General features: G+C 45.9%; 2 protein-coding genes across 3 annotated transcripts in view; both read left to right on the top strand.

Annotated features, from left to right (window-relative positions):
- LOC135703178 (G1/S-specific cyclin-D2-like) overlaps positions 1-27587 on the top strand; it is a 306040-nt gene that overhangs the window by 56323 nt on the left and 222130 nt on the right. The window lies entirely within an intron of this gene.
- mus301 (mutagen-sensitive 301) lies at positions 391-26958 on the top strand. 2 transcript variants are annotated; one of them, XM_065224172.1, is made up of 8 exons: positions 391-450; positions 517-887; positions 951-1991; positions 2052-3826; positions 3896-3991; positions 4056-4343; positions 4420-4554; positions 26764-26958. In XM_065224172.1, exons 2-8 carry the CDS (start codon positions 545-547, stop codon positions 26848-26850), a joined length of 3765 nt encoding a protein of 1254 aa, XP_065080244.1. In that variant the 5' UTR covers positions 391-450; positions 517-544; the 3' UTR covers positions 26851-26958. The 2 variants fall into 2 exon arrangements, with proteins under 2 accessions (XP_065080244.1, XP_065080243.1); XM_065224171.1 differs by lacking the exon at positions 391-450 and having other exon boundaries at positions 469-887.

Raw genomic sequence — 27587 nt, 5'->3', positions numbered from 1 at the left:
GTTGTGGCTGATTTTCCATATTTGGTTTCATTTAATGATATTTAATTAAAAAATTACTTTCTCACAATTTTGATCACCACTTGAGGACAACGATAATTTTAAAAATTAAATTAAAACAAATTAAATACTGTTTTAAGACTGAGAAAGCCGTTAAAAAAGCAAATCCCCTCAAGTCCCAGTCATCTCCATCGTTAAAATTTTCGCTTTCAAAAACGGCAAAAATATAACATTAATTGAATAGTAAATACCGATAAATACCGATTTTTTAATACCTTTGCTACCGATAAGCTATAAAACAATCTGGCAACGCTGGCGGAAAGCGCGCGCTCCTCGAAATCGAGACGAAAAGTAATCAAAACAAAAAATTAAAGTATCTGTTTTTTTTTGATAGTTTGCTGTTGTCTGATGACGGCAAGTAACTGTTGTTTGCGAGTCAGCTCAGGGTCAGTTGTGAGTAACGAGAATCTCTGGGCGGTAATGTTAAAAGTTTATTTCGATGTCGGCGTTTCGAAACAGCAACGAAACCGGTCAGAGTCGACCGCGGATGAGTGGTTTGTTCAAGATCCCGAAAGTGCCAGCCAACGCCGGTAGTGGCGGTGAAGGGGGACCGGCAGCGCCAGCAGCAGCCCGCCCTCGGGTCGGCATTTCTGGGCATGCTTTTTCCGGCCGAAGAGATGCCTTCGGTTCGACCCAGCGGTTCTACGCTCCGCAGTCGAAGCCGGTTGAACAATCAAAGAAGGTCGGCGGAGTTGTTGGCAATTCCACCCGAAACCTGATGGACATGGACGACACCCTGCTGAATGCGGTCGATTTGGATGGAATCGAGCAGCGTATGAGTGGTGCGGAAAGGGAGGAGGCAATTAATAGGAATAAGACCGTAATGAAAGGTTAGTGAGTTTGATAAGCTGCAGGGAGGGGAATCGATTATCTTAGGAAGTGCCGTGTTTCAGAAAAACGTCATAACATGTTGCCGCCGATTATGGAAGCTCCCAAGCGGAAGAAATCACGTCTTTCGAATATAACAGTGCTGCAAATGGACACAGTTCAGGAAGAGGGCCCCAGTAGTTCCAAGTCCAAACCGACCAGCGTAGGAAGGGACATATCCCGATTGGACCAAACCCGGACGATGTCCTCAATCTCTGCTCATGTTTCGAGTATACCGTGGTCAAGTTCGGTCGTAGTTCACGATCGGCGGCCGGTAATTTCTCCCGCCAGTACGACAATTCCTCCCGCTGGTACGAAAATTCCAAAAGAGGTGACGGTGGATCTGTTCGATTGGGAATCGCAAGCCTTCAGAGAAGAAGTCGAAAAGATCATCAAAGATAAGCTGCAAGTGACAGAGGAAGAAGATGAACCGATTCCCTGCTATCAGCAGTCAGATGTTGAACGGAAGAGAGTTGACTCAGATGGCAGTCTGGAGCCAGACGATGGAGAATTGATGAGTAGCAGTCAACTGTTCTTGGAAGAAGTCGACCGGATGAGAAACCGACCGCTGACCCAACGGAAAATGACAAATAGTCACACATGCTCGCAGTACATCCGGTTGGAGCGAACGATGGTGGAGGAAAACCAGATCAACTTGGCTGACGATCAGGTCGACAGCCAGTTGGCAAGGGAGTTTGACTGCAGCCAGCACTGGAGGGAAATGAACGATAATTACCAGATGTGCGAGCGGACACTGGTGGATGTTAGCAACATTGATCTACAGGGTGGTCGGGTAGAGGATCACGCAGTAATCGAAGCGCAGGTTGCCGCCGCGATCGATTGGGAAGAAGATGTGAGCATTGCCGATACGACGAGGAAGCCGCCCAAAGCAAGGCTGGATGATATTTTCGGGAAGTCCAGATTCACGGCGGATTCGCCGAAACGGGTAGCACAGAAGCCGGCTCCGCTGGTGTCGTCGCACTTCCAGGATAAGGGACCGTTCTTTGGGCTGCCGAGCAGGGTTCGGAGTCTGCTGGAGGAGTACCGAGGGATTAAAGAGATGTACGGTAAGTCAAGACTAGAATTTCGAGTTTATTCTTTCCCTCGTCTAACTCCCTTCCTTTCAGACTGGCAAAAGGAATGCCTCGGGTTGCCGGCAATCGTTGAGCGGAGAAACCTGATCTACGCGCTTCCAACCAGCGGTGGCAAAACACTAGTCGCCGAGATCCTTATGTTCCGGGAAATCCTGCTCCGGCGGAGGAACGTGATGTTCGTCGTACCATACGTATCGCTGGCCCAGGAAAAAATGACCGGCTTGTCCCCGTTTGCGGTGGCCATGGAGTTCCTGATAGAGGAGTACAGTGGCGGCAAGGGTGTCATTCCGCCCCGCAAACGACGCAAGAAGCAATCGATATTTGTCTGTACGATCGAGAAGGCATTGGTCCTGCTAGACAGTTTGATCGAGGCGGATCGGGCCAACGAGATCGGGCTGGTGGTGGTCGATGAGCTGCACATGATAGGTGAACCGAAGCGAGGGGTTAGCTTGGAGGTTTTACTGACCAAGATCCTTGCGATCAAGGCCGGTATTCAGATCGTGGGAATGAGTGCCACGATAGGAAATCTGAACGAGATTGCCAAGTTTATGACGGCGGATATCTACTGCCGGGACTTCCGACCGGTAGAGCTGAAGGAGTACGTGAAATGTGGTGTTGATTTGCTGCAAATCAACCACAAGGCGAAAACGTTGGAGGATGCATTCGTGAACAAACAGACGATCGATTTCGGTTATGCGGACGCGATGAGGCGTGTCGATCCGGATCATTTGATAGGCCTAGTACTGGATGTCATTCCGGCCGATTCGTGTTTGATTTTTTGTCCCACGAAGCGCCACTGTGAGCAGCTGTGTACGCTGCTGATACAGCATCTACCACAGGAATTGGCACAGTTCAAGGCTGACGAAAAGAAAGCGTTGATAGGCCTTCTGAAGAACGATGAATCGACGGCCAATCTACTGCCGGGTGCCTTTCGACTAGGAATCGCCTATCACCACTCCGGATTGACCTACGACGAACGGAAACTGATCGAGGACGCCTATCGAACGGGGGTCATCTCCCTCATCATCTGCACATCCACCCTGGCAGCCGGGGTAAATCTTCCGGCCAAGCGGGTCATAATCAGAACTCCCTTCATAGCCACCAACTTCCTGACGCTGAGTCGCTATAAACAGATGGTGGGTCGAGCCGGTCGTGCGGGGTACGGTGAATGCGGTGAAAGTATCATGATCTGCGCCCAGAAGGACATCACCGCCGTGTGCAATCTTCTCTGTTCGCCGATGGACGAGGCGAATTCTTCGCTTCACTCCGAGGATTACTTATACTTGAAGAACTTGATTCTCAGTGCGATTGGGCTCGGGATCTGCTCCACTCGGAACGACATTCAGAATTTCGTCGCCCTGACGCTGCTGGCCATTCAGGCGGAGAAGCTCGGGGTGAACTGGCGGGAGGCGACGGACATAGCGATCACTACTTTGTACAAGGAAAACGCGATCAAGGCCAAAAGTGACGGCTGTCTGAAGAATCCGGTCAATATGACGATCCGGTTCGATGAGAGTCAGTACGGTGAACCGACGACGATTCATGGTCTGAAGGTTTCCCGAGGGGCTGAAGGATCCTCTCAGGAGGGCAAACTGATTAAGACGTTGAACAAAAGCTCCCGGTTGGAGGTCAATCGATTAGGGAAGGCTACGATCCGAGCTGGGTTTACTATGGATAAAGCAATCCGATTCTACGACGAAATGATTCGGGTTGGCGAGCGATTAAACGTACAGAACGAACTTCATCTGTTGTATATAATCGTGCTGGAAGATGGAGGCGAGATTCGACCGAAGGATTATGTGAGCTTTGTAAGGATCCCTACTGAAACTCGGACAGCGATCAACTTTCCTAATGTTGCATTTATTTTTCTTTTAAAGTTCACCCAACTGACCCCGGAGGAGATGATCATAGCCAAGCGGTTCCATATAGGAGAATACACCATCGCCAAAATTCTTGGTAAAAAGTTTATTCCTGTATGATCGAAGGGTAATCGTTGCTTGCTTTGCCCCCTCATTTTCTTTACCTTTTTTCTTCCAGCTCGACCTCCTTCCGACGATCCGTCGCTTCTACCGCGTGCTGATCCTGCACGACCTGTGGAATTTGAAATCCCCCCAGCAGGTGGCGCTCAAATACAACGTGGACGCCGGATCGGTTCAAACTCTGATGAGCAATGCCGCCTCGACGGCATCCGGGCTGCATCGGCTGTGCGAAGAACTTCCCGAGCTGTGGGCGTTCAAGCTGCTGCTGTTGACGATGGTGCAACGCCTTTCGCACTGCTGCACGACGGAGTTGCTCCCTCTGATGGAACTGCCAGCAGTGAAAGTGGTAAGAGCCGTCGCTTTCCAGCATTTGAACGGACGAACATAATGATTAAAGAGCTATCATTCTCTAACTTTGACAGGGGCGTGCCAAACAGCTCTATCGAGCCGGATTCACTTCCTTGGCCTTGATAGCTAAGGCGAAGTCAAGAGATTTGGTGGAATCGGTCGAGCACATGAGCTACCGGACGGCGAATCAGCTTATTCTGAGCGCGAAGGTAAGTGGCAGAAGTTTACATGTCTCGGTCTTCTAACAGAAATTTTGAGGTTTACTAAGAGGTCTCACAGCGAAATGTTATCAAGATCTCTAGTTGAAGTCATTTTACCGCAGAGAAGTATGAACAGTTTCAGGAATGAGATGAAATAATCGTTATGGATGACTTCAATCTAGCTGGTGTTTCGTGGAAACCATGTCACAGAGAAGCAGCTCCTCTTTACCTTTTCCGATTCCCATGAAGGTATCGAAGGAACAGAAGAAAATGGAACAACATACGCCATCCAGTTAGTGTCATAAAGCATAGTGATAGCTGGATAGCGTGTGCCGAGTTTTGAGTATATACAACGCAGTATGCCTTGTTTTTAGAGCATAACTTCATTTTTCTTCTGTTCAAATTATACTACTGACAAATAAAGACGTTCCTTTCAATTGTAGTTCGAATAGTATTTCGAGTCCAGTCCGATTGTTCCCACTTCTGCCGATAAGTTATGGGCCCAGGCAGTGCAATCGGAACTGGTGAAGATAGAATTTGAATTCGTAACGAGATGGCGGACAAGCTGATGTCTTTTTCAAGGCTCAATGGATCCAATTACGATAACTGGAGTTTTCGGATGAAGCTGTTGTTGACCAAGGAAGGAAATTGGACGGCCATAGCGGACGCAAGGCCAGAAGCGGTTACAAGTGCGTGGAACACCAAGGATGATCAAGCGCTGGCATCGATTGGATTGGCCGTGGAGGATCCAATTAATCCACATAAAGAAGGCCAAATCGGCGGCGGAGACGTGGAATGCTCTAGAAAAATTCCATGTCAAGAAAACGTTAACGACAAAGGTCTCTGTGATGCGGAAAATTTGTAGTCAACGCCTGGAAAAACATGGAGATATGGAAGCGCACGTATCGAAGTTGTCGGAATTGTTCGAGAAGCTCAACAATTTACAGCCGGAAAAGATCCTTGATGACCAATGGTTGGTCGCAATTTTGTTCAGCAGTCTGCCGGAGGAGTACGAGACGTTGGTAAGCTCCCTTGAAGCTCGACCAGAGAATGATTTGACCCTGGATATGGTGAAGGGCAAGCTCATCGATGAATGGCAGAAAAAGAAGCAGCGCAACGATGATAGCGATAATCCTGAAGCTGTTCTCTATGCAAGTTCAAAGGCCGAAAAAGACCGGTGCTTCTTCTGCAAAAAGTTAGGTCACCAGAAGGCAAATTGCGAAAAGTTCAGAGTATGGAAGGCGGAGAAAGGAAACGGAGCTGTATCCAAGCACCGAAAGGCAGTATCCAAGCAACAGAAAGCCAACCACGTATCGCAGCAAGATGATGATGATAGCTTCGCGTTTCTCACTGGATGCAATAGTCAAGCGGAAGACCAATGGATTTTGGATTCCGGTGCAACCTGCCACATTGCAAATTACCGGAACTTCTTCGAGGATTTGGATGATGCAGCTATTGAGGGCGTTTGGGTCGCCAAAGGGACGAAGGTACGTTCGAAAGGCCGAGGTGCTGGGCGAATAAATGTGCTAGATGGTTCTGGTCGACTACGTGAAGTTCCAATAGAAAGCGCTTTGTATGTTCCTGAAATGAAGTCAAGTTTGCTATCCGTGAAGCGGCTGGTGGAGAAAGGATTCGTCGTCACATTCGACGCAACTGGAGCGAGAATCATGAAAGGTGAAAAGATATGTGCTATTGTGGAGTCCGTTGGTAACTTGTTCATAATTCGTCAATCAACCGAAAACGTATCCATGGTGATGACGTACGATACGTAGACGATTGGGACACAGAGACTGCGAAGCGGTGTTGAAATTGCAGACCTTGGTCAACGGCGTGAGGGTGAAGAGATGCAGCTGCACTGATGCATGTGAAGTGTGCATTGAAGGTAAGATGTACAGGACATCGTTTCCGAAGACGTCAGAAAGTGTGTCATCGGCGGTGATGGATTTGGTTCACACTTATATCTGTGGACCAATGAGGACGGCGACTCTGGGCGGAAGACGATATTTCATCACATTCATCGACGACTACAGTAAGTACACGGTCGTTTATTTGCTACGGAAGAAGTCTGAAGCGCTCCAGAAACTGAAGGAATATGTTGAGCTAGTCAAGACGCAGTTTGGAAGGAAGCTCAAAATTCTCCGCTCGGACAAGGGTGGTGAGTTTACTGGCAAGGCATTCAATGCATTCCTGAAGCAAAACGGTATCATCGGCCAGCTCACGGCACCATACACCCCACAGCAAAATGTGGTAGCAGAACGAATGAATCGTTACCTTGTCGAAATGGCCAGGTGCATGCTCATTGACGGACATCTGGACAAGCGTTTCTGGGGAGAAGCAGTGGTAACTACATACAGAACAGGCTGCCATCACGGTCGATCAGTGGCACACCATATGAGCGGTGGTTCGGGAAGAAGCCCAATCTCGGACACATACCGCCTGGTGGACGAGACGAATGGAAAGGTAACTGTTAGCCGTGTTGTTAAATTTCTTACTTGCGGGCCCATGCCAGGTTCGGTGGGAGAAAGTCTGGTTGTACCATCCATCTGTTTCGAACGAGTGGACCTAATGAGTGAGCCAGGATCAACTGAATCGGATGACGACGATGTCTGATGATGATCCAGATGAACAACCGGACGAAGCAACTCTCCGTGAAATTGAAGTGCAGTCCGATGCCGTACGTGTGGACGGGAGCATGTCCAGTGTAGATGTCGATCCACCTCGAAGATCAACAAGAGCTAATCTCGGAGCTATTCCAGAGCGGTATGCTTGTACAGCAGAAACTTCGGTTCAGGAGGAGCCAAAATCGTTGAAGCAAGCGTTATCCAGTCCAAACAGCGCCAAGTGGTGCACGGCTGTGAAGGAAGAGCTAGCATCCATCGAAGAAAACGACGTCTGGGATAAAGTCGACCTGCCGGCGGGTAGCCGCGCCATTGGATGCAAGTGGGTGTATAAACAGAAGCGAGACGAAAATGGCAATGTAGTTCGGTACAAAGCCAGGCTGGTAGCCCAGGGCTACACTCAACGTTTTGGGACGGACTACGATGAAGTTTTTGCGCCAGTCGTTCGACACGTTACGTTCCGTACCATGATGTCTGTGGCAGCCAAGAAGAAGATGATCGTCAAACAATTCGACGTAAAAACGGCGTTCCTCAACGGCAACCTTGAGGAGGAGATCTACATGAAGCAGCCTCCCGGGAATGTCGTCAGCGGTATGGAAAAAAAGTTTGTACGGGCTCAAGCAAGCGGCTCGTTTTAGGAACCAGCGACTGCATGAGGTGATGGAAGCGGATGGTTTTGAGCGATGTGACGCAGATCCCTGCCTGTACAGAAAGCGAGCTAGTAGCAAGTGGTGCTATGTTCTCGTGTATGTGGATGATCTAATCTTAGCGAGCGAGGATGAACGCATGATAGACGCATTGAAGCGAACGCTTGCAAGAAATTTCCACATCAGCTGCCTCGGTGATGTCAAGTTTTACCTCGGGATCGAAGTCGATCGAGACCATGCTGGAGATTTTCTTTTAACCACGCGTTAAATTTAACTCGCCCATTGCGACACAGCATTGGAAGTAAAATTAGGGCCATCCATAAATAACGTATATTTTTGACCAATTAACCCCCTTTCCCCCGGAGCGTGTTTTGCAATACACCTTACACATGGCCGGTCCCAACTTCTGAAACCCCTCTCCTCCCTCAACTACAACGTTATTTATGAAAGTTCCCTAATCATTGGGCAACACTGAAAGACAACAGCACACACCACACAAAATGGGTTGGACATTTATGCGAAATTTCGGTATTGATAGTCAATATTTCGCGATCAAAACATTTAGCTTGAAATCCCTCCATTTAATTATCGGTACATCTTTAATCTATTGATTGAATTAAATAAAATCTTAATATGGTTTTTTAAGATTTCATGCGTTTTGTGACCGCACATTCATTATTTTGCATAAGAAAACGGGAACGGGGTGTTTCTGTGGTGATAAGAAGGATTTTCCTACACAGATTGCAGTTTTCTGTTCCAAGCACTGAAATTATCAGACGGTACCTCTATTTATGCTTTTAGAGTAGCTATGAAAGTCCCTCCTATTATGCTATAGAACGGTTTATACTACCCCAGTTTTTTTTTTGCTGATGGAGGCGAGCCATAGCAAGCCGTTCGATTGCATAATGCTTCAAGTAGGAGGGACTTGCAATGCTTATCTCTTAGCATAAATAGAGGTACCGTCGAGTTTTTTTCAGTGCATCTGGTGAACATTCTTTGCTTGATTGTCAAGCAGTATAGTTCGGCTTTTGCTCGCTCTGACGAGTTGTTCGAAAAGTTCGTGGTTATAGTATTCGCGCTCTCTCTCTCTTTCGCGGTGTTTTTTGTGTGTGTGTGCCCCGATATGGGGAAGCATCGCTCGCGAAGCCCGGTGAAGGACAAAAACCCCGGTGAAGGAAGTTCGGGTGTACCTACATCCAACAGGTTTGCTGTTCTCCCCATGGATGGGAAAATCCAACCAGCTGTGACGGAAAAACGCAGCAAGAAGAGGAAGAAGAATCGGGGCCAGTCCGATGGCACAATTGGTCGCGAGGATGCCTCTGCGACAAACGAAGATTTCGGCGACGCTGCCGAAATAGAAAATGCTGCTGAAAGGTGCGCGGCAAGAGTGAAGCTACCTCCGCTGGTAGTGAAAAATGCCCATCTTAACGAGCTCATCGCGGATCTGGCGTCGCTGGGCGTCAAAGCCGAATTCAAGTTGGTTTCGCCGATGACATTGACATTATGGCTTGGAACTTTGAGATGATGGCGGAAACGTACATCAGACTGAAGGCTGAAGCTAGACGGATTGGACTTGCCATCAACGCATCAAAGACAAAATACATGAAAGCAAGAGGTTCTAGGGAAGACAATGTTAGCCTCCCACCCCGAGTTCAGATTGACGGTGACGAAATCGAGGTGGTTGATGAGTTCGTGTATTTGGGCTCACTGGTGACTACCGAAAATGATACCAGCAGAGAAATTCAAAGACGCATTATGGCAGGGAATCGTGCCTACTTTGGACTCCGGAGGACGCTCCGGACGAATAAAATTCGCCGCCGCACGAAGTTGACTGTCTACAAGACGCTGATTAGACCGGTGGTCCTCTACGACCACGAGACCTGGACTATGCTCGTGGAGGACCAACGCGCCCTTGGTGTTTTCGAACGGAAGGTGTTGCGTACCATCTACGGTGGAGTGCAGATGGATGACGGAACGTGGAGGAGGCGAATGAACCACGAATTGCACCAGCTGCTGGGAGAACCATCCATCGTCCACATTGCAAAAATTGGGAGACTACGGTGGGCTGGGCACGTCGTAAGAATGCCGCACGATGACCCAGTGAAAATGGTTCTAGAAAGCGACCCAACAGGAACAAGAAGAAGAGGCGCGCAGCGGGCAAGGTGGATCGACCAAGTAGAAGGTGACCTGCGGACCCTTCGCAGACTACGAGGCTGGCGAACTGTGGCCATGGATCGAGTAGAGTGGAGACGACTTCTTCGGACAGCAGAGGACAACAAGGCCTTAGCCTGATTGGTAAGGTAAGGTAAAATCGGCACCAAGGTGGTGCTCCGAACGAAAGCGGAGTATGACTTGGTCACCGCCCACCTGAGGACTTCCAAGGTGGAATTCTTCACCCATGACATTCCCGGTGAGAAACCATTCAAGGTCGTCATCAGGGGTCTACCGAACTTTGACCCGAAGTTGATCGAAGCGGAAATCAAGAACCGCTACAAGCTGGCCCGAACTGCCGTCTTCCGGATGACAAAGAGGGACGAGAACGTCAAGAAATATCCGGATTGCCTTTTCCTGGTGCATTTCCAGAAGGGAACGGTGACGCTCAATGCGTTGAAGGCCATCCGCTCCATCAACTCCATCATTGTTCAATGGGAGCCATACCGTGGCGGCCGTCACGACGTCACCCAATGTCAGCGTTGCCTGAATTTCGGGCACGGCACCCGAAACTGCTACATCAAGCCGCGCTGTGGTAAATGCGCCCAAAATCATGTCTCCTCCGAGTGCGTTGTCGACGAGTCAGAAACGTGCAAATGCGCCAACTGTGGTGGAGCTCATCAAGGGTCCGACAAACAGTGCCCCAAACGCGAGGATTTCAAGCGGATCCGAAAGCAGGCGTCCACAAGAAGTCAACCAGGACGGAAGAAGGAAAACATTCCGGCATTCAGGGTGGAGGACTTCCCGCCTCTTCGTGATACGCAACACGGTCAAGCAAATCCACGAGTGCAATCCGGCCCCCGTCAAGAAACGTCTGGTGCCTCAGCTGGACAAAGCTCTCCATCCCCCCTGGATTCTGGAGACAACCACCAGCACAAAACGCCAATCCCGATCTCTTCTCTGCGGATGAGCTGATGAAGATTTTCGTCGACATGACCGGTGCTCTTCGTCAGTGCCGCAGCAAGCCCGAACAGATCCAAGTGCTCGGTAAGTTTATTATTCAGTATGGTGTCTAAACCGATAACTGTCGTCACATGGAACACATGCTCTGTAAGAGCAAAAAGACTCGAGCTTGCTGACTTCCTCCGCAAGCAAAGTATCGACGTGGGCCTCCTAACAGAGACCCATCTTAAATCCGGTGACAGTTTTTGGCTGCCTAATCACCACATTATACGGCTTGATCGTATCGACTCCAGGGGGGTGGTGTTGCGATCATCATCAAGAAAGGAATCAAGTTCTGCACGCTGCCGCATATCCACACTTCTATCATCGAGGCCCTTAGTGTGGAGGTGGAATCACCAACTGGAAACGTCCGTTTCATCGCCGTATATTGCCCTCGTCAGTGTGCTGCCAGCAACGGACTAAGGATGAAATCCAAGAACGACCTCACCGCTATCACTCGCACAAGCTCACGATTCCTCATTGGGGGCGATCTAAATGCCCGCCACGAAGCATGGTGGAACTATCAACGGAATCAGCGTCTGCTCTTCGACCACTCGCAGCATGGGCTGTATACAGTGCAATTTCCGGATGAACCGACATTCATCTCTCCGGCGGGAAACCCTTCCACGCTGGACTTCTTCCTGACGAACTTCGGGCTATCCAAGCTGGTGGCAATCAACGACTTAAGCTCCGATCACCAACCGGTGGTGGCTGAGGTCGACATCAACATAGCTCCTGCTCCAATCCTACGAAAAGACTACCACCACGTAAACTGGGTCCAGTTTGGACGTGTGGTTGACCGGAACATCAACGAAAATCCGCCGATTGACACCGTAGAGGACATCGACCGGGCTCTGGAAGAACTCCACCAGGCCATATCCGTGGCTGACGAGACATGCGTTCGACAAGTTCCTGTGAGGGGTAAGTTTGTTGCTATTGATTCCCACACCCAGTTACTGATTCGCTTGAGAAATGTGCGTAGACGCCAGTTTCAGAGGACTGGAGACCTGGGCAAAAAACGTGATATGGCCGATCTGAACAGGCAGATTGCTTCCAGAATGGACTCACTCCGAAATGAAAGTTTTGGGCGTGCTGTCCAGAATCTGGACGACCGCTCCAGACCATTCTGGAAGGTAGCCAAGGTCCTGAAAACTCATCCCAAACCCGTTCCTCCTCTCAGAGTCGGAAATGATGACAATCGGCTCATTACCCCACAAGAGAAAGCAAATGCTATTGGCAATCATATTGCTACATCGCATTTGCTTGGCTCAACTATCCAAAGTCCGTTCGAAAATCAGGTGACGCAATGCGTACAAAACTTGGATGCCTCCGCTTGTGTCGTCCCTACGGCAGAAAATATTACAGTGGAGCAGATTTGCTCAGCGTTGAAAAACACCAAGAACATGAAGGCTCCCGGGTTTGACGGTATATTCAACTTGGTATTGAAGAAGCTGAGCACGAAAGTGTACTCGCTTTTGACTGCTATCTTCAACAGATGCTTGGAACTGCACTACTTTCCAAATATCTGGAAGATAGCAAAAATCATACCAATCCGCAAACCCGGTAAAGATCCATCACTACCTTCAGCTATAGACCAATCAGCCTCCTTTCAGCGCTGAGCAAATTGTTCGAGAAACTAATTCTCAATCGTTTACTCAAGTTTGTCGAGCAGAACAACATTCTCCTACCTGAACAATTTGGGTTTAGGAAGGGGCATTCCACAAATCACCAGCTAGTTCGGGTGATGAATAACATTCGAAGTAACAAAGCTGTATTCAAGTCCACAGCCATGGCATTGCTAGACGTTGAAAAGGCGTTTGACAATGTTTGGCATGACGGACTTGTGTACAAGCTTTGTAACATCAACTTTCCACCACATCTTGTAAAAATCACCCGTAACTACCTCCAGCAAAGGTCGTTTAAGGTATTGTTGAATGGTTGCAATTCAAACACCTTTTCCATCCCAGCAAGTGTTCCGCAAGGTAGTCTGTTGGGTCCTTTGCTATACAGCATCTACACTTCGGACATTCCTCCCTTGGGCAACGGTTGCGTGTTCTTCCTGTTCGCAGATGATACCGCTATAACCGTCAAGGAAAGGAGGCCTCGTGAAATAACAAACAAACTTCAACGATGCCTTGACGCCTTTGCTGATTATGCCAACACGTGGAAAATCAAAATCAATGCCTCCAAAACCCAATCAATAATGTTCCTCCATCGACAATCTCCCAAACTAAAACCGGCTCCCTCTTGTACTGTTATAATGGATGGCACAAGGGTTGAGTGGTCCACCGAAGTAACATATCTTGGTATGTTATTCGACGAGAAGCTCCTTTTCCGCTCGCACATAGATAGGGCAGTAGTTAAGTGTTCCAATCTAGATAGGTGCTTGTATCCGCTTATTTCTGACAGACAAGGAATCAATTTGACAGAGGCTTTCTCGAAAATCGGCCGATCTACAACAGAGGGGAACATCTTAATTTATTTTCGAAGTGTCAAATCTAAGTGAAAATTTTCCAAATGAAACACTGTTGCATCTCCTCTAGTGAGTCCGATGAATCGTTGGAAAGTCGTAACGCAAAATATTCTTGACGATCAACGCTATCGAATCCAAATAGTGCTTCATAACTTAATCAGTCTCATTGAGAAGATGAATGGACCAACCTGTGTTGACACCTGATACTTCAAAACTCTTTTGTCAGGTCGGCTAGCCACTTTGGGTCCATGAGGTGTGCTAGGTACCGAGGGACCAATACGGAGGCGAAGCACCCTTCACTCAAGAAAATTTGACTCAAAACTGTGGCGGTAATGCTCAATAATACTAGACCTATTTTCATAGTAAGCTTACATCTATTATCACATCTTCACTACTGATATCGGTGGGGGCCCCGTGAGATTGCTCTAGCTGCACTGCTACTGTCGATGTTGTCGTTAATTGTCGCGCGACATCCAGCGCCGTCGCGTTGGTCGCACTGATGCACCGTCCCGTCGTCTAGTGTTGCACAGAGGCACTTCTGCAACACTCTCGTTGCACCGAAGCTCGGCTGCGATCGTCTGTTGCTACAATACAACTAGTGCAGCCTTTCGCCGTGGCCTTCTCCGATAGATCGTGTCTCCCTGCACGTTTCGCCGCAATACCGCTCTGCTGTGGACGGTCACGTGCACTAGACCGCAAGATCGAGAATCTTCGGGATGCGTCTACTGGCATGCACTGGTTCGAGGGATCAGAGGTAGGAGAACGTTCTCGTCGTCGATGAAGGAAGTTGGTGGCTCAGCGTGGTTGGCTCTGGCTTGGCGGGTCCATCAGCACACTATCGCCGTGGAGCGGATCAATTGAGGGACCAGAACTGCCAATAAAAGGCCCTCTGATGAAGGCCTTTTGTTACTTCGTAGCTCTAGTGGTTCTCGCTCTCCCGCTACAAGTTACTCCGTGTTGATATCGAAGTCACGTTCTTTTGTCGTCCTATGGCGGCAATGGCCTCGTTCGTGCAGTCTCATACAATTAATTTTCACCACAAGCACTTTCTAGGCCGTCCACACGCTGGCTCTTCCAATATCACTGCGGGCATTTGTTCTCCGGTATTGCTGTGCGAGAAAGAGATCGATCTATTTTCTATCGATCAACTCGATCTGGCCGGGCGAGAGGATGATCATGTATGTTGCCTTGGATTATTGGTAGCGATTAACGGGATACACGTAGAGAAAATTTCTGGCGCATTTTGTCGACATCATCTCGAATTTTGTAACAACACAGCCTTCGTATTTTTTTTTATTTGTTCAATTTTTAGATAAAAGATGTACCGAGAACTTATTGGAGGGATTCATGGCTAATTGATATCATCTCGATCAACTATGAAATGTTGCATAACATTGATGCTAAATTGTGCACTCCGTTTTTGTGTGTGCATTTATTTTTAGCGTTTTGAAGTTGAATCGCTGAGGATAAATCTCATTACCATAGAAAAATTTCAAGAGTACAGATATCAGTTCTCACAAACCTTATAACAAAGAAACTGGAACTTCACGTTTGTTGCAGTCCAGTACACAAGGAGTTTCAATTTCATGAGTGATGTCACAACCGTCCAAGATTTGTGTCCTAGAAATCTTGAAGTGATAGGGAATATCAGCCATCATGACGGTCATTGTTGGACGCTTCAATGAATCACCTGAAGAAAGCCTTACTCATATCTGATTGCAATTTAGGAACCAAATGTAATAGAATATGTATTCACATTTTTATGAGGTCCTGAATTTAACCAAGTTTTACTAAGTAGGAAATCCAAAATATGTACATAGGACCGAAATCATATGTTACTTCTACTGTATTTTAAATCAATATCTAGAAAAAATGCACGAGAATTTTACTACACAGCTTAAAGTAGTCTACGTCAACCCTGCGGTCTAGATCCAGGGGGAACGACACTTCAGGATTATCCCATTTTTACCCAAACCTCTTCTTTCTATTCCCAACTTATCCCTTCTGCATGCACACAAATTGTCAAGCAAGCTATGCCGTTTTTCGAAGTTTTCAGGTAAACCGCGAAGCACTCTGCCATACTCACTGTCAGTTTTCAACAATCTCCACAACAAACACCACGTATGTCAGCTGGCCATGACGGACCACTCGTCTATAATCGGTCGCGGGGGTAAAAACATCAAGTGCATCACGGAGAAGACGGCAACGCACCAGGCCATCATGCCAGACATTGTCGAACGCTTTTTCAACGTCCAACAACGCCATGGCAGATGTTTTCGAAGCAGACTTGTTCCGTCTGAGAATGTTTGATACTCGAGTCAGCTGGTGGACGGTCGAACGACCTTTCCGAAAACCAAACTGTTCCTCGAGTAACAAGTTGTTTTCTTCGGCAGATGTTAGGAGCCGGCGGTAGACTGCTCTTTCGAACAGTTTTGATAACCCTGAGAGAAGGCTGATTGGTCGATAACTTGAAGAAGAGGACGGATCCTTCCCAGGTTTCCGGATGGGTATGACTTTAGCTGACTTCCAACACGAGGGGAAGTAGCCAAGTCTGAGGCACTGATTAAAAATCAGTGCCAGATGGTTATAGCATCTGGAACTCAAGTGTTGGAGTTCCAGATTCAGGATGTTGTCGAAACCTGGGGCCTTCATGTTTTTAGATGATTTGATAAAGGCCAACAGTTCGTCAGCCGTAATCTCAGATTCCTCAGGAAAAATGTTAGGTATCTGATGAAGATTGGTTGCATTTTCAGCAACCCCAGATTCATGAGGGCTGACGATGTTTTGTCCGAGATTATGGGAGCTAGTCAGGAGTTATCAGATGAACCACTGGGTCGCCGTTACGATCCAGTGGAGTCAGTGGTGGAATAGTTCTTGGCTTATTTTTAAGGATTTTCGTTAGTTTCCAGAAGGGCTTTGCACAATCTGGGAGAAAGCTAATCTTGTTAGCAAAATCTTGATTTCTGAGGTCCACCATCCTGGCTTGGATGGTTTTTGTAAGCCGATTGCAATGGGTCTTCAAGACATGTAAACCACAACGCTGGTATTGCCTTCGGATGGAGTTACGGAGTCTGATGAGATTTTTGGTAATTCTATCAAGGTTCAGAATATTGCTCACCTCACCTCACCTGCTGACACGATGGTAGTTGCGTCGGGAAGCTTGGATTCGGTTGACGGACGAGCCTACCTCGACCACCACCGGATAGTGGTCCGAACTCAGCTCCTGATGGGTCACAGGTAGCGAGATGTTGTCTCCCATGTTGCTGATGAAGATGTCTATCGTGGAGTGAACGCCAGACCGGCTTAACCGGGTGGGACAGTCCGGTGCTAATGGTGTGTAGCGAGCCTCTTGGAGGTCGTCGTTCAGGATGGTACCGTTTTGGTTGCGTCGACTGTTGCCCCAAGCCAGTGGCATTCAGGTCGCCAGCGATGATGTACTTTTCGCGCCGTCGAGTTAGTTTGATGATTATAGGGGCAGTAGGTCGCAATTATGGTGATAGGCCCTATCACCATCATTGCGACCTACTCGGCCCGACAAGAGTGGACACTTCTACCCCTAAAGCTTCGATGGTTTTCAGTTGGAAGCTCGGCAGAAGTCAACAGCAGATGTTTCTCCTTACAACAATGGACACTCCTCCTCCCCCGGAGCTGGATCAAGTCTTAGAACCCGGAAGTCAGGAAGGTAGATATTTACCTCCGGTTTCAGGTGGATTTCGGTGATAACGGCAACGTCGATGTTTTGTTTGTTGAGAAAGTCAACGAACTCGATGATCTTGCTCTTGAGCGAGCAAGCGTTCCAGTTGGCGATCTTGATGGTTTCACGGTCCATAACTGAGCATGAAGGTAGCCACAGCTTGAAGCTGGTCGGATTTGTTCTTGATGGTGTTGGCAATGTCGTGCATCTTGAGGAAGATGATCATTAGTTCTGCTGCGGTGAACCACGAACCATCGTTGATTTCTGGCTGCGGTAGGGGCGGTCCATCCTGACGCCAGTTTAGCCCAGGGGCTGTGGAGCAGCGGTCGTCTCTTGGCCTGAGTTTGCAGGGACTCTGGCAGTTTGAACTTGAGCGGTGGCAGCACTGTAATCGGTCGTCGAGGTATCGTTGGGAAGTTCTGGTCATTAATTTCCGGCACTTTCTTGCGGCCAGGCTGGTTTCTCGTCGATGCTTTCTTCCGGATCTCGATGTACTCGGTGTGCTTCGGGCAGGCCTTGCTTGTAGCTTTGAGATAAGCACCGCAGTTGGCTCAAATGGGATCGGCTTCATCGAGTCTTTCGCAGGCGTCGGTTTTGTGTTGTTTGCCACACTTGATGCAGCGGCTGACCATATGGCAATTCTTCGTTCCATGCCCGAACAGCAGGCAGTTCCAGCATTGGGTGACTCCACGGCTGACCGGCTTGTACCGCTCCCACTTCACCACAATGTTAAACAGAACGCGGATGCCCTGGAGGTCCATCATAGTTGTTGAGTTCTTCTCAAGGTGAACCAGGTAGAGCTGGTCGCGGTACTTGACGGCCTTGTTGTGGCGGGTCATCTTGTGAATTTGGACCGGCTTTACTCCATTTGCCACCAGCTCTTCCAAGAGGACGCCTGTGTCCATGTCGTATAGTCCTTGCAGGAGCACTCAAAACATGCCGTGCGACAGCTCTTTCTTCATGGTTTCTCTTCAATAGACTTTCGATAAACTTTAAATGCATCACATTGACCACTCTCCGAACATCCAGTATGCCCCCGGGGAACCTGGAGCAGAAGACAATTGCATTTTTACACCAAAACATGCCGTGCGACAGCTCATTCTTCATGGTTTTTCAAGAATAGGCTTTCCGTAAACTTCAAATGAATCATTGAGCACATTGGCCGCTCTTGGAATCACGGGATACCCCCGAGGGATCCTGTAGCAGGGGTCAATTGTGTTTTTACACCAATACATGCCGTGAGACAGCTTTTTCTGCAAGCTTTTTCATGAATAGGCTTTTAATAGAATTTAAATGGATTAGTGACCACATTGGCCGCTCTCGAGACCTCCGGTATGCCCCCGGGGGAACCTGGAGCAGAGGAGAATTGCATTTTTACACCAAAACATGCCGTGCGATAGCTCATTCTTCATGGTTTTTCATGAATAGGCATTCATTAAACTTCAAATGGATCAGTGACCACATTGGCAGCTCTTGGAATCACGGGATACCCCCGGTGGAACCTGTAGTAGGGGGCAATTGCGGTTTTACTAAAAAACATGCCGTGCGACAGCTCTTTCTTCATGGATTTTCATGAATTTTCTTTCTATAGACTTTAAGTGAACCATTTACCACATTGGCCGCTCTCGGGATCTCCGGTATGCCCCCGGGGGAACCTGGAGCAGAGGACAATTGCAATTTTACACCAAAACATGCCGTGCGACAGCTCATTCATATATCTCCGGTATCCGGTGACCAGAATTATTTTCGTGGCTACACCGTAGAACAATATTAGTTTTCCAGTCAAATGCTCTTGGAAGATTTAAAATCGGATCATATTTGACGAAGTTACAACACTCCAAAGTTGACCAAAAATTTGCCTATCCTAGTTATTTTGCATAACCCCTGTATTTTTTTCTATCTCTGCTCTATTTTCGTCAACACGACACACTCAAAAAAATCCCATCAATAATCCTGATGAATGTGGGCGTCTTAGTGGAATACCTGTATAATGAGAGAGAGAAGGATTAGTAATTTCCATTTAATTCCACTACCTTATTTGCTTATCCTTGACAGATACGCGTATTTCGTCGAGTATTAGTACAAGGCACTGAAGAGTTCTGCACATTGTAGACGAAATACGCGTATCTGTCAAGGATAAGCAAATAAGGTAGTGGAATTAAATGGAAATTACTAATCCTTCTCTCTCTCATTACCCATCAATAGTGTTTTTCCCCGAAAATCCCAAGTAATTACTAGACTGAAAAAATACACCCAAATGAGTGTCGTTCCTCCTGTCTAGATTAAAATAATATGTCCAGAATAGATCAGACACGAACCAATTCGTAACTTATGCATGTGGCTTCATGGCTTAGCTAAATATTTCCCGCGAACACGGAGCCAGATGTCAGTAGTGTGCTTTGGTCAGAAAATTTATTGTTTTTGCTATGGTCTTTCATATCGGTTTGTCGGTCGCTACTCGCTATCAAAGGGGACCTCCTTCGAATGGGTGATATCTGTTGATCAGTCATTAGGTCACATTAGAATGGCCTACAGCTTCGAATGTACGTATGCAACTTTAGTGGATGCGCTTAAAACTAAAGACATAACTCTTTATAAGGAAATTGCCGACTTCGTTAGAAACTGTAAACTGGAATTATGAACGTCAAATTAGAAGTTGGTAACGCATCGCAAAAGTAACAGGGCATATAGTCAAATTGACTAGTCCTCACCTTAGCTGTCAAACAGCTCGTTCCAGAGTTAAGAAGAAGAAGAAACAGAAGAAGAAGAAATTCAATCGCCGGTCGAGATCTAAGAGAAGAGTGGTGACAATACGGGGGCAAAAATAACCACTTTTCTGTCAAACGTTAAGCAGCTCGTGATTGACTGATTTGATGTGCGTAAGATAGAGATAGACATAGATAAAGATAGAGATAGAGATAGAAATTAAAGAGTAAGAAGCCAATTGTCACCTCTTCCTCTTAGGTCGAGATGAACTCCAAGAACTCGAACTGTGGTGTGGTAAGGTATTGGCATACTGTTGATTTTCACGGGCTTCTTGTCCTGCGTGGTGCCTCCGTTGCAGAAGTGCGAAAATTGGCTTTTGCTGGACGATAGCTCGAAGCCAACAGATAGTGCCCACAGGTCCACCGCAAGAGGCGACGTTTCCGGCGGATTATAGATGGGCGTTTACCCACTACCGCAAGGACGATGTCACCCGCGAACACAAATATGTGGATGTTCCTTGGTAAGAACCCAAAGACCCCGTCCATGGCTATCAGGAACAGACCCCAGATTCCTCTCTAAACGATCATGATCTTGTGTTTTCGACGCTCATTTGAAAGGTTCTGTTGCTAAGGAAGTTCTGGACGAAGAGGAGAATGTTACCAGAGACGTTCCATTTCACTAGCTGAGCCAAGATTTCCGGTGTCCAGGTTCGATTGCATGCTTTGGAGAGGTCCAACGCAGCCAAGTCTACGTGTTTGTTGTTCTCTACAGCATCGTTGAGTGTGGCGAAATAAGTGTTGGTGCAAAACTCTGACGAAAGACGTGCTGCCGGTCGTCTAGGAAATTGTTTGTACGAAGATATTCAGTCAGGCGTCGGTTCACCATTCTCTCCATTACCATCTAGATGCAGTTAGTTAGCGATATTGGCCGATATCCTTGTGGTCGGAGTTAAGTTTTTTGACGTAGACTACGTCTTACGGGAAGCTACTGGGGGTAAATCGAAAATCTAAAATTGCGACGTCACGAAAAGGTGGAAGGTTTTGAACGCTTATAACTTTGTCATTTATAGATGAAATTAAAATCCAAATACACCAATCGATAGGAAATAATTCTCACAATCTGCTACAATCGTTGAAAAATGTACAAATAAAAAGTGATAATTTTATCACTATTTCAATGAAATAAACGTTCTCCCCAAACCAAGTCGTCATAATAGAGTACCATTTGGTTGCGCATCGTTTTGCTTGAACCAAGGGGTGGTCACTCTACACACTTATTCTGCGCCAACATTTTTCTCAGTGTACCTCAGTGTGCCGCAGCTGTATCGGCAGTGCCATGAAGTAGAAGAAGTCATTGAACTGACTTTTGTTTGCTTGTGAATAATGCTTTGTTTGGCAACCCGGTATTTTAACAGCTCTTGTTTTTGTTTTGATTTTCAATGTTTTCAAAAACATCCATCTTCGGCGGAAGGCCGACTCCGCGCAACGAACGTCAATCATTAGTCAACCAGTCCTTCTGGGAGCCGGCGGAGGATTTGCACCGAATTTGTCACCGCCCGAGTATCATCCGTCGGAGAACTGGAAACCAACACCGGCTGGAACACATGTCGGATTGATGAAGGACGCACCGCTGACCCGAAACGGACCAGTCAACTTCATTCAACCCGCACAGCAACAGGGCGCAGTGATGATGGTCTACGGACTCGATAACAATACAGCCAACACTGATAAGTTGTTCAATCTGTCCTTCATGTATGAAAATGTTGTCTGAATAAAGTTCCTGAAGACCAAGGAGGGTGCCGCCATGATCTAGATGGGAACGAAATCGCAGTCGAACCAGTCGAACGTACACCCTGCCGCACAATTCGATCAGCTTCAAGGTCTACAACGCATCCAAGAACAATCACTTCCCAGGCCAGCAATTCTCCACTTCTTCAATACCCCACTCGTATGCCGTCCGAGGATCTGCTGCTGACTGCATTCACCACCAAGGACTGTCACCCGTCGCAAGTGCGAACGTTCCCGCTGATATCGGAAATTTCCTTCTCCGGATTGGTCGAGTTCCCGAGCGTAGCCCTGGCGGTGAACGCCATCATGAAGTGCTGGTGGTGTAGTAGCGGTGGCTATGGATGTATTCGAGCAGTTCTTATGGTCGGATGGTGTAGTTTTTGTTTGGTTGACTTTCCGATTAAAACTCAAGCACCGCTTGTCGTGACCGGCCCGAGATTTCCAGCCAGCGTCGGCCACACCTACACGAATTAGCGATTCAGCTCCCACGGCTGCGTCTGCTTCCTATGCTGCTTTTGCTTTAGTTGCTGCTGCTGCTGTTCCTTCTGCTGGTCCGTCTCCTCTAAAATTCATAAAAAAAAGACAGACCAGCAGAAGAATTGGAAGCAGCCGCAGCCGTGAGAGCTGCATCGCTAGTTCGTGTAGCCATGGCCGGAAACCTCGGTCAGTTCAAGATACCGCTGTCATCTGTTCTTCGTCTGGAAGGAAATGTGGATGCGACTGCCGTCACGGGTGTAACGATTTTGAGAATCCATGGCGAGACTTGGTGGAGATTCACGGTTGTTTTGAAAATAACTTGATTATATTGTGGCAACATCAATAACCAATTTTGACACATGCACACTGAAGCAGTGAAGCGCAGAAAAAGTTCAGTGTTGTCAGTAACTTTAAAAATTGTAACCATGGGTGCCAATGACGACGCCCGGGGGTGCCCAAGTTTGATTTTGGCACACTGTGTAGAGTAGAGTGATGCAAATTTTGAAATTTTTGCTCCACAATACTTAAACGATTCCAAATCGGATCCTGACTAACCTCTCAAAATTTGAACCTATTTGGTGAGAAATTGAGATGGCACAAACCATTTGAAGTTTGTATGGGAATTACTTTGGTAAAACCAAGATTTTTGTTCATGTCTATCTAATAATTCACCATATTAGTCTGCTTCAAAAATTTTCAACTGTACTTGTAGAAAATTTTTCCAGCTACAACTTTGTTGAAGACCACATTTTGATTAAATGCAAGGATCGAAAGTTATCAATGGTTCAATGCGCTGATGTCTTATGATCATGCTCAATCAACTGCTCAGCAGGCAACATTGGTGTTTCTGGGGCGTTGAATAGGACACAAAAATCATGGCTACTATGTCACACTGCAAAATACAGTGTTGCCTACAGAGCAGCTGCTTGATCATGTCATAAGTTTACCAACCTCTTAAATAATTAATAACTTTTGCCTGTCTCGTTTTACATAGAAACGATCTTCAGCAAAGTTGTAGCTGAAAAAATTGTTTATAAGAATGGCTATCGAACTGTTTCGTAGCTCAATATGGAAAAAGACTAGAAGGCAATGAACACAAAGTTGAGATTTCCCATAGTAATTTACATGTAAACTTCAAATGGCTTGTGCGAAGTCTGTTTCTAACCAAATGAGTTGTAACTTTGGGAGGCTAATCAGGACCCGATTTGAAACCATTTAAGCACTGTGGAGCGAAAAAGTCAAATTTTGCATCAGTCTAGTGTAGAGTGACCAACCCCTTGCGACAACCTTAAAAGAATTGATGTTAATTTTTTCACCCGCCAAAAGAGCCAAAAATTCAACTTGAGAGAAAATTTGCATGTCATGTATTCTGTACCTCTCACAGTCACAAAATAGTGTAAAACATGTCCGGTACATCTTTATATGCAATTAAAATAACATTTGATGTCCATCCTATTTTACATGCTCTGAACAAAAGATACTTCCTCTCACGCCACATTCATAAAAAAACGGCGGGAAATCCTACCAGGGGCGGGACTTAGAAAGTAGTTTTTGTGCAGAATATTTAAAAAAGGAGAGACTTCGGATGTTGTATACAAATTACATATGCATTACTGTAAGAACTGTCAAAATCAGACATCCAAGTCCAATTCCTAAAGTGTGTAATAAATTTAACTGCTATTTTGAATAGAAGTTTGAAACTAGCAATATCGTGGTGGCGCTAGTGTCGTTGCCCATCGACGTCGATGACCGGCAGACGTCATCTTAACATAAATGTCAAAATTGTTGTGAGCTAAGCAAATAAACAAGGTATTACCAAGCGAAAATCTTTTCACAAGCTTCCCTAAGGATGCTGAACAGCCCGAACTACAGAAGATTTTCTTCTCACGTGGAGTCCAAGCGCTTGCAATGGAAAATTATGTTCCGACCACTTCCCTCCGGAGGCTCTTCGAATTCCTGGAAGAACGAATGCAGGGTAAGCAGTGTTCAAATCTTACCACATTGACCACACAACTCGATTGATTTTCGTTGTTTTGTCTTGTTTGTTTCGAACTGATTTGACAGTTCATTTGAATACAATTTTTTGTTCAGTTTACTTATTAATCGCACAAAGTGATAACTCGAGTCGCAACATTCCGTATGGCGGCGATAGTGTTTCTAACGTATTTTAATTTGAATTTTTTTTTTCGAAAAATTTGTTTAAGCTAGTGTTCGTGAGATTCTGCTTGGCGAACTGAATTTTGATGATTTTGAGCCGTCTCTGTGTTGAAGTGGGATCCAGAAAAAAATCATTTACATCTTTAAGCAGAGCTTTACATTGTTGTTTGTTACAAAATTCATGCACCAAGTGGATTAGCGAGTTTCTGGGTGGTGCTGTGTTTAGTTCGGTCCAACAAAAATTAAAACTCTGGAAATGGATTGGAGCGTCTTTGTGTAAATGCAGGAATGGCAAAAAATTAAGAGATATATTTCTGAATACTTGTAGTTCTAGTTCCTCATTATGTGCTTAAGAAGCGGATAAATTCCTACGTTAAGCTATGAACATTGAGAATTATGATCCTGCTTGAATTTTTGAATGCTTGAAGTAGCAAATTATGATTAAATATTGAACACGGACCAAACTTTCTAATTTTGTGAAAGCACAACTCTGAATATCAAATTTTCGATTATGCTGATGGAAAGAAAGTGAGGGGGCAATCCCAAGTAACCAACAAGCCTGCTTAGTAATAATCCGACTAATAATGCGCCAAAGCCCTGTATTAGTCGTATGTTAGCTTTATATAACAATCCAAATTAGCGGGCTTATTGGTTACCTCCCAAGTAATAATTTGGGCTTTATGAGGGTACTGTAGACCATGATTTAGACTGGTAGAGTGCTTTAAAACCTCAATAAAACTTACAATGTTACTTGGGCTAGGATGCTTGTGAACCGGGTGGGTTTCCCACCGGAGGTATCCCACTGCGATCAAGCGTTTGGTTAAACGTGTTATCCATAACAAATGATCAACGGAGATGGGATGGGCATTGAAGTGTGCACGGGGAATATAATTTATAACGGAGGATTAAAGACAAGTGTTTCATATGCAGAAATATCCCTAACGGAAAGTCCAGAAACAGACAGACTAACTAACTAATAAGGGTGAGGAAATTGACATGTCAATGATAGGAAATGGAGTAAATTGAGGAAATAAGTTACTTCTACTGTTTTTTTTTAAATCAATACATAGAAAAACGCACTAGAAGCTCACTAAACATCTCAACGTAGTCTACGTCAACCATTCGGTCGTGTATTGTACACAACCCGAGGGGGCGACACATCTAAATCTCAATTCTAGATGCTCAACAAATCTCACACTAGCGAATCAATCTTCGAAAAATCTTCAATCATTTCTCGCATCTACTTGCATCGCACATCATCTTTTTGCAGGAAATCTTTAGAATCGTCATCAATCTTCTTTCTATCTACTCAGTGTGCGTGCAGCTAACCACAGCAAAACACAATTTTTCCTGCATCGTAGATAGAGTCGTCCCCCTCGACACAACCCCACTATTTTTTCTTGTTTATATTGATTTTTAGTCGTAGGACTAAACTATAGCCACTTTATATAGACCGGACAATGTGAAATCATGCAATCTGGTAGCCCTGATGAATGTCATTGATTTGAAAAATAAATCTGGCATCACTTGAATTTGTTCAAACTTTCAGGGAGCAGTCCAATAAGCCAAGAAAAAAAAAATTGTTTTTGTTTTTCCTTTGCTTTTGTTTTGATTCCATTTTCCTTTTTTTTTGATTCCATTCGTTTTTCAGTCGTCGTCTTTACCGTGCTCTACCGTACGTTTTTCAGTCGTCGTCGTACATCATCAGCTGGAAAATTGTGAAAGATGAAATAGAGGCTCATACTAATTTGAAATTATCGAGGAAATTATACCTGCCGTACTGTTGACACTCCCATAAATTGTTTGCTTCTGGCAGATGGACCTCATTTAGCCAGGTGGTTGGGAACGTTTCCCATGGGAATTGAAAAAAAAAACAATTCCAGAAACTTATTGATGAATCGAGAGCAGAGATTTAAATGCCAGTGGCCGGATGTTGTTTTAAAACATATAGATGGGTAGAGTAAACGCAAACCGTAGTTGAATTGTAATCCTGTTGAGAGAGAGGAACCTTTTCACTATCACAAATCCAGTCGCGTATAAATAATATGTTGGAAAAACTTACATTGAGAGAAACAAAATTTTACTAGGAGTTCGCCTCTTTGTTTATATTTTGCTTTTTGTCAAAACAACACTAGATCACAATACTTGCTCCTTTGAAGCAAACCAAAGGATGACAGTCCGTTTGGTTACACTTTTTGACAGTTCGTTTGGCTGCATAAGACAAACGTTGTCCAGTCTATATACAGTGTCTATAGACTAAACCGGACAAACCAAAATATGGGAAAAATTTTAACACAAATATATGTAGTCAAATCTTAGTAAGAATCTACCTACATTAAGGTTATCTGTTCTCAGCGTGTAGGCAACATAAAAATGTCGCATTACCTTCGACGCTTCCAACACTGACTCAGAGGTGGCACTCGCGTGTGTTTTACCACTGCATCTTGCTTACCCACTCACTATGCATCTTACGCCGTTTCCCCGCATCTGCTCTATATCTTTTCAGGCCAAGCTGATGGAAGAGGTGGAAGCACTCCGGGACCAAATGGAAGACTATATGCACCTGCTGATCGATCCTCCACGTTCCAACTAATCGTAAGCTCTGACGACACCTGTTGCAATTTCGCCGATCGAATGTGTAGATCTTTTACATTGTTAGTTTTAGTATAAACATTAACTCAAAGCTTAGAACCCTCGTGAATTAATTTATTTTTGTTTGCAATCGCTTAGATCTTTATCCTAGATGAAATAGATAAATTTGTTTCTTTTTTTAATATAAAAAAATGCCAAACTTGTTTTTTTTGCGGATGAATATCACTGTCTTGCTGAGTTTGTTCGTAGTTAAATATGAAGCAGAATGCTCACTAAGTTGAGATCAGAGTCGCCATAGTAAATGTTTAATCACATCGCCCGACCAGTTATGATAAGCACTCTATATTCCTATGTGTTCGTATGTACTGTAATACAATGCCCCTATCGGCATCAACGTAGCAAAGAGGTCATCCAATGAATAATTGCATAAATAATTACTACCCCAGCCCCGTACATTGTGTCCGCTAAGATCGTTTACTCACTATCAATCGAGGATGCTGCTGCACGATGAAGGCGCCTAAACTCAACCAACCAGCAGACTCCAGCGCAAAAGTGCAATGAGCCGGCCGGGCCACGTTGTAGTCGGCACTCAATAAGAACAGATAATGGGTTAGTTAGTTGTTTTTTTTTTTGCGCATTTCCCCTTTTATGTGGTGTGGCTCGTCTCGTAGTAGGTAGGTAGGTAGATAGAAGTATGGTGATGATGCGTAAAAGCGGCGATGAACGGTACTGTTCAGC

This window comes from Ochlerotatus camptorhynchus, unplaced genomic scaffold, assembly GCF_037179485.1.
Source record: "Ochlerotatus camptorhynchus isolate MF236.1 unplaced genomic scaffold, CSIRO-AGI_Acam_v1.1 ptg000209l, whole genome shotgun sequence".
In the NCBI taxonomy this organism is placed as follows: Eukaryota; Metazoa; Arthropoda; class Insecta; order Diptera; family Culicidae; genus Ochlerotatus; species Ochlerotatus camptorhynchus.
Note: the sequence above shows the minus strand (reverse complement) of the source record. Positions and strands in the feature narration are given on the sequence as shown.